Source organism: Pempheris klunzingeri, chromosome 1 (assembly GCF_042242105.1).
Source record: "Pempheris klunzingeri isolate RE-2024b chromosome 1, fPemKlu1.hap1, whole genome shotgun sequence".
In the NCBI taxonomy this organism is placed as follows: domain Eukaryota; kingdom Metazoa; phylum Chordata; class Actinopteri; order Acropomatiformes; family Pempheridae; genus Pempheris; species Pempheris klunzingeri.
The window spans coordinates 16880918-16888659 of NC_092012.1; the positions used below are offsets into that span (position 1 = coordinate 16880918).

At 40.0% G+C, this 7742-nt stretch overlaps 1 protein-coding gene across 1 annotated transcript; it reads left to right on the forward strand.

Moving 5' to 3' along the window:
- The first annotated feature begins 1625 nt into the window (after window positions 1–1625).
- Window positions 1626–7348, forward strand: rhcga (Rh family, C glycoprotein a). Its single transcript, XM_070846901.1, has 11 exons — window positions 1626–1869; window positions 2534–2726; window positions 3398–3548; window positions 3645–3792; window positions 3944–4110; window positions 4204–4341; window positions 5135–5271; window positions 5468–5592; window positions 6045–6118; window positions 6227–6300; window positions 6392–7348. The coding sequence occupies exons 1-11, from the start codon at window positions 1644–1646 to the stop codon at window positions 6423–6425; spliced, it is 1467 nt and encodes a 488-aa protein (XP_070703002.1). The 5' UTR covers window positions 1626–1643; the 3' UTR covers window positions 6426–7348.
- The last annotated feature ends 394 nt before the right edge of the window (window positions 7349–7742 follow it).

Consider the following 7742-nt stretch of genomic DNA (forward strand, 5'->3'; position numbering starts at 1 on the left):
CCGTGCAATTGGTGGGAAAAAGGTTGGGAACAGATACAAGTTGTTGTTGTTGTGTATATCTGCAACCATTTCTGTTACTGAATTTGTGAATCCTCTCTATTCGTGCTACTTCTTGTAAAACCTGCAAACGTGATACACTGCATGTGACATTGGGGAGTACAATGAAACATTATCTATTAACGTGGAGCTGGAGTATATACTGAAGGTCGTCGCTGAGCACATCATGTAATATCATCTATGGGGAGAATCTTGTCAGTGATATGTTTGCACAATGAGTTGACAAAGTTGAATGTGTTGAAGAAGGAAAACAGATATCATCTGGAATGTTCTTTGTGCTGCAGAGATAGAGCAGAGCCCCCACATACAGTATGACGGATCCTTACACTGGAATCTCTTCTGTTAGATAATCGTGACTGGAAAACACGACCAGAACACAACCAGAACACGTGATTTGTCAGCAGAGGACACAAATAACCAGTGGGCACCTGGTGGACGACTATGTCTTCACTCATTGTGCATTACAGAAATGCTGAACTTGGTGAAACACAATGAATAAGAGTGTTTTAGAAGCGCTAGATTTTCTCCTATCAAGCCATCATTTGGGCCATACTTTTATTAATCTTATGTTTGTGACTGATACCATACTTTCTCTGTTGCTGGCAGTGGAGGCCTAAAGATTAGAGACCTGACAGGCAGTCTGGATAGGAAACGAGTGACCAACACCTCAGTACCCACTGCTGCTTTGTACTTTTCTTGACAGTTAAAGCAGACGGGGAACAGGGAGAGATGAAGCTGAACCGAGCACCCATTATTGAGGGGTCCTTAAATAAAGCACTTTACCCCCAGCTGCTCCAGAGGAGAGGAGTGGTTAGCAGCAGTATGAAACTGGAAATGTACCCTCATGCCCAACAAACCCTTTGTTAAAAGTTATGATAGCATGAAAAATATGGTGCTGTGATAACATTAGAAAGAATTGTACTGTACTGTGTCTTCTGGTTAAATGCATACACACCTCAATTACAGAAGTGTGCAGCTCTGGCAGTGATATGTGGCGTAAGCCTGACTGACAGGCGTGCTCACTCGGGAGCACTTTAATATTCTCACAGTGCACATAGCTGGCACTCAAAAATAATATCCTATTGAATAGTCCTAGAAAGTGATTATCTCAACTGCAGCTACAGCTGTCAGCTTCTGCAGCTGACTATCTTTACCGTTACACCAAGGTCTGACATGTACCGTGTTTTCTGATCGTGTTGACCACCTGAACATTTTATAATAATGGTTAGCAGTTGCCACATCACAAAAATGAGGCCATATCAAGTTGGTCCTCACTGGATGAAATGTCTGTTTGTACTGAATCATTTCCATCTGGCATTTGCTCAGTGATTATTTCCTGTTGTGGAAGGTGTGTTGTCAGCTGGCCTGGCTGTAACAGCAGGAATAGATGTAATAAAATAGATAGGTAAGGAGTGGCTTACCTGCTCACAGGTGTGACAAAGTGTCCACCCACTGTGGGTGAGTGGAGGACTGGAGCACGCCCCTCCAAAGGTCCATGTCTGTATATATATATATATCTATGTATGCACCTGCTGAGCAGTTACACTAGAGCGGGGGCCTGGCATCATCAGCAGACAGTCATCACCATGGGGAACTGTTGTGAAAACATGTGCAATTTTTTCGGCAGGAGAAAGAACACCAATGTTCGTGTCAGTCTACCGGCTGTCTGCTTCGTCTGGCAGATTGCTATGATTGTGCTGTTTGGAGTTTTTATCCGGTATGATGAGGAGTCCGACACACATTGGATAGAGCACAAAAGGGAACATAACATCACCAGCGACATTGAAAATGACTTCTACTTCAGATATCCCAGTAAGTACAACCTAAGATAGCCAGTAGGGAAATTCACCTTGCTATTAAAGTTACATATTTTAAAACAGGTTATTTTGATGTATCAGTGATGTGCTACTCTTTTTCTATTGATGGCAAATGATTGACTATAAATGAATTCTTATCCATTTTGTCTTCAAATTAAAATACAATTTCTCATAGCTGCAACAGTTTTGAACCAGACTGTGGCTTTTTTACACCATCCTGTTCTGTCTTTGGTTGCTGTTCAAAATTGCCACATCGCAAAATGATATTGCACCGAAATGCCAGAGGTCATGAAATTAATTAATTATTATCTTAATTATCTTTAAAAAATATCTTTAAAATATCTTTTCTGGCCATGTGACAATCTGGCAGCAATTTTATAACCAGTAAGATGTATTCTCATCATGATGTAATCAGTTTAAACACATTAAACTGATAAAATCACAACATGCCAGCAAAGACAAAAGCATCAATTACAATTCTATAATTAAAGACCCACGAGTTCATCATTGTACAATTAATTTAAGTAAATTCATGTGAAGCTCAAATGACAGAGTTAGAGAAAGGCAATTTGATATGTTTTGAATTTTAAATGTAATTATTCTACAAATGAACGGCACTGCATTTTATTACACAAATGTCATTATTTCTCTCTCTACAGGCTTCCAGGACGTCCATGTCATGATCTTTGTTGGATTCGGTTTCCTCATGACCTTCCTGAAACGCTACAGCTTTGGTGGCGTTGGCTTCAACTTCCTGATCGCCGCCTTCGGCCTGCAGTGGGCTCTTCTCATGCAAGGCTGGTTCCACTCCCTCGACCACACCACCGGAAAAATCTATATTGGAGTAGAGAGGTGAGTCTCCTTATTGGAAGCTAAATGAACAGCTTTTGTGCAAAAAAGCACTGCGTGAACCACAGAGAGGAGGTGGGGGTGAACAGGTGTGTTAAGTCACTTAAAAACTATGACTGACCTGTCATAATTAATCACCTTTAAAGATGGATGGGAAACTTTGACCGTTGTCATATATTTTGAGGATGCTCTTTTGTCACAGCTGTCACCATTTGAAAACATAATCTTTTGTGTTGTCCTGCCTCGTAAGTTCCCTCAGGCAAGGCAGGAGTTCTTGTCATAGCAAAGGGAGCTCACTGCCGCTAATATGTACAATCTGTCACATAGATTTAAGATCTAACCTGTCAAGCTTGTCCTCCTGACTGCAAAGTAAAATTATAGGTGGTTTTTCAGGGTTTAACCTTGCACTTAGCCTCTTGACACCATGTTCTGAGGTACTGATTTTTCCCCACACTGACTATCGTAAGTCCAACATGTTATAAAAGGGCAATTCTAAACCAGTGGAGTAAACTTTTAAGTACAGTGAACACAGCAGACTATATGTGATAGCTTCAGTGTAATCCAGCCTTTCTTTGACTCCTAACAGTGATTCGGTGCATCATTCATTGCTGTTTGGTTGTGAAAGTTTCCACTAATTCTGACCTTGGTCTTGTCCTTTTCCTCGTCCCCCACAGTCTGATCAATGCTGACTTCTGCTGTGCCGGCTCTCTGATCGCCTACGGCGCCCTCCTGGGAAAAGTAAGCCCTGTCCAGCTTTTGGTCGTGACCTTGTTTGGCGTCACGCTGTTTGCTGTGGAAGAATTCATCATCCTCAGCCTCCTTCACGTGAGTCAGCAAAAACAATCAAATGAATCATTGTCCAAGAGGAACAGTTTTCCTTCAAACATTGCAGTTGATATTTTGTGCTGCTTCTACCCACAGTGCAGAGATGCTGGTGGCTCCATGGTCATTCACGCCTTCGGAGGCTACTACGGCTTGGCCATCTCCTGGGTCCTGTACCGACCAAACCTACACCAAAGCAAACGCCTTAATGGATCGGTCTACCACTCTGACTTGTTTGCCATGATTGGTGAGGCCTTGCGATTGATGTTTTTTACTCTCAAATATCAGTGTTTTCTTTAGGACACAGTTCATTTGGTCTATCTAATATCTAAACCTGTTAGTTTGATTGTATAGTTTTGATCTAACTGTGGTCTGACTGACTTTCTCTCACCTCACAGGTACACTGTTTCTGTGGATGTTCTGGCCCAGTTTCAACTCAGCCATCACAGACCACGGTGACGGACAGCACAGAGCAGCCATCAACACTTACATTGCCCTCGCCTCCTCCGTTCTCACCACTGTGGCCATCTCCAGCATGTCTCAGAAGGGAGGAAAACTGGACATGGTAAAGCTTTGTTACTGAAAAATCCACAACTCGTCATGGAGCTTCTGTGTATTTCTCAAAGTCTCGTGGCTAACATGCTGTTTTACCTGACAGGTGCATATCCAGAATGCCACTCTGGCAGGTGGTGTCGCCATGGGAACAGCAGCCGAGTTCATGATCACTCCTTATGGTTCACTGATTGTGGGTTTCTGCACTGGCATCATCTCGACCTTTGGCTACCTGTTTGTCACGGTGAGCCTGCAGTCTTTCACCTCCTTATGTCTGATCTGAGGGAGCTCTGTAAGTGCTGTGCAGTGGCAATATGAAGGAAGCAGAGTGAAAGGGAGAAGAAGCAAAACGAAAACCTGTTGTAGGTTGTTTTACTGGAAAATAACCGGACTGCAAGAGGTGATGACTCACTTTAAGAGCAGAATGACATGTGAGATGGAGACGGCCATGTGAACTGAAAGAATGTGTTGTGACACACCTCAAAAGGTTAATGGGGGTGCTAAGGACTTTGAACTTTATTCCAACCATTATTTGGTTGAAGGGGCATGTCTGTGTTTTCAGATGGATTTTGTAATGAGACACTTCACATTAAAATTTAAACAAACGATGTAAATGCATTTTCTAAAAAATGGAAAAATAGGTAGCAAGATAGATATTGAAGGCCAATGTTACAGGCGACATCAGCATTGATTGTGGGAAATTTGGATTTTTTACAATCTGAGGAGGATTTCACATTTTATAGTTACATGCAAATTACACTTGCCGAGTTTTTAAATGATGATGGATGACGCATATGTTTTAGAGTCGGTACAGTAACCTTGTAATTTGCTGTTATCATTAAAGATTAAAGATTTCTATGCCAGAATAGTGTTTGTAGGATTGTGGAGAGGGATTTCAACATGCATTTAGTCCAAGCAGTGTGGAGAGAAAAAGGTGTTGACGATTTATCTGAACAGATAAGGGAATATTTACATTTTGCAAAAACAAAATAATGTGAAAAATCAGATATATATTCGGTTGTTTTTCTCATTCTCAGCCCTTCTTGGAGAATTATTTGAAGCTCCAGGATACATGTGGTGTCCACAACCTGCACGCTGTGCCTGGGATGCTCGGCGGCTTCATAGGCGCCATTGTTGCTGCAGCCGCCAGTGAATCTGTCTATGGCCGTGAGGGGTGAGTGACTGACTGACAGACACACACACATATAGCTTGAAATTCTTTATCTAAATACCCAGATTAAACCCTGTGATAGCTTTAACTCATAAAGACATTCGCAATTTCTTCTTCAGGTTTCATCAAGTCAGAGGGACTTGACCTTGCAAAGTTTTATATGAAACTGGGGATTAAAGACTTTTTTTTTTCTGCCTAGGTTGATCAACACATTTGACTTTGAAGGCGACTTTGCAAACAGATCAGTAGGAACTCAGGGAGGCTTCCAGGCTGCTGGCACATGTGTTGCAATTGCATTTGGACTCGTTGGAGGAGCGATTGTTGGTGAGTTTGAAAAATGTGTTGTGTGTTACAATAAGACATATAAAGAGGTTTGTTTCAATGATTACACAAAAGGAATTCAGAGGCATTATGATGTTGATTTTCAGAGCACTTTCTGGGGTGTTTCACAACTTCTCCAAGTAAAATATTTAGAAAGAAACTGACAAAATAAAAATTGATGTAGCTGAAAATAGTACCTGTCAATGTCAGTGCTTTAGTGTGTTAGAGTTTGTAATATTTTGGTATTTAGTAGGAAAATGGAGTTAAATCTTCTGTCTTGAAAAAACACGTTCCTTAAATGCTTAAGAAGCATTTTAGCAATAGTTCAAAACAGATTTTAGATTTAGATTTTGGACGAATTGCATCATGGCTAAGAAAAGGGTATTAAAACTGAAGTGAGAAGTCTTGCTAAGTGAAGTGATGTTAACAGTGGTTTTTTTTTTCTCTTCTCAAAGGTTTCATCCTGAAGTTCCCTATCTGGGGCGACCCGGCTGATGACAACTGCTATGATGATGAAGTTTACTGGGAGGTATGAGTGCTTTTCTACCACTAGATGGTGTTCTTTCCCTTTTTTACGTGAAAAAAATAGACTATGAGAGTTTAAGGCTCATGATCTGATCCCTTGTGTCTGTTTCAGGTTCCCGAGGATGAGGAGACCATCCCTCCTGTTTTGGAGTACAACAACCACATGATACACAAGCACCAAGACATGTAAACTGACATTTACTATACACAAAATGTATTTATCCCTCCCTCTCAGGAACTTTGCTTAAATGTCATTTTCTCCTTTTTTGTTTAACAGATCTGAGTCAAACTTCTCTGTGGAGCAAAGTTAGAGCCGCACCACGGAAGATGAACCCCCTCATATCACACTGAACTCGATACAGCTGTGAAGCAACACTAATTTATGAAGGAGCCACCCTCAAAAATGGGCAATTCTACAAGACAAGGACCAAGATTTTTCACACGTGGGTCCTCTGGCGCTCGAGTCTTACCTTTGTCAGTGACTGGAAGTTTAAGGTTTTGGTGACGCTGCACTAGGTGACAAAATATCTCATCTATGGAGGAATGATGATTAAAAACTTGTGCTAATCTTTAAAGAAATTTTAAACTGCATTTACTTTGTGTTTTATTTTGGAAGAAATTTCACATCATTCGCAGATGCTCAATGGCTGTAAAATGTCAAAGACACTTTATGTTGATTTGATGCATTAGTTGTTGTACATTCTTTATCTTTAACGGCCGTAGAAAAGATCTGAATTCTTTCTTGTCATTCCTTCTAATTGTTGAATATTGTTACCGATAATGTTTGCCCGTTTATTTCTTGTTCGTCTTTCTAATGAATAGTGAAATACAGTTCATTTAACTGTCTGTGTACAAAAACATTAGTGAAGTTCAGTGAATAATCAATGGTATTTTTTGCAGCCAAATTTTCATTTTTGAGTTTCTGAGTTATTTCTATTCAGTAATGTATAGGTCTGCATGTATGTATATAAATATATATATATAAATATCCTCTTTTTATCTCATCCTTGTTTGTTGCACAACTTGTTCTGAAGGTGGAGGTTTTTGAGTAACTATAGTAACTATGATATGACTTCTAGTGATTTGGTTGCTGTAGCGTTGAATTTGACCTCCAATACACTACATGTGGTTGTATGTGGCAATCTGCTTGTTTATTTTATTGATATATTGTAGTTTCACATTCATAAATCACATGTAACTGGAATTAAACAATAAAGTTATATTATTGTCTTTACACGCATTGCTCATATTTTTTTTTACAACAGAGCTAAAGGGCCTAAAATATTTAATAGTTACAATACTCTGGTGTGAGTGTGATTGTCACACTCATCCGCCTTTAATAACTAGAATAAATGACAATCATCATGTGAGACTTTCCCCGTGTGTATAAAAGTTAAAAGTTGTGATGCACACTTGTGTGTATTGTTCCTCATCACTCAAATTCACAACAGGGCTTTATAGGTTGGTTAATAAAATAAAGGGCTTTGTATTGAGCAAACAATAAGATCCAGGACACAGGAATAATGCCAGTAAGGCATAAACCAGTCAAACCGGTAACAGCCAGCAATATTGTGGTTGTCTTTGTTTCCTTTAACCCAATACTCAATAATCAGTAAATGATACATATT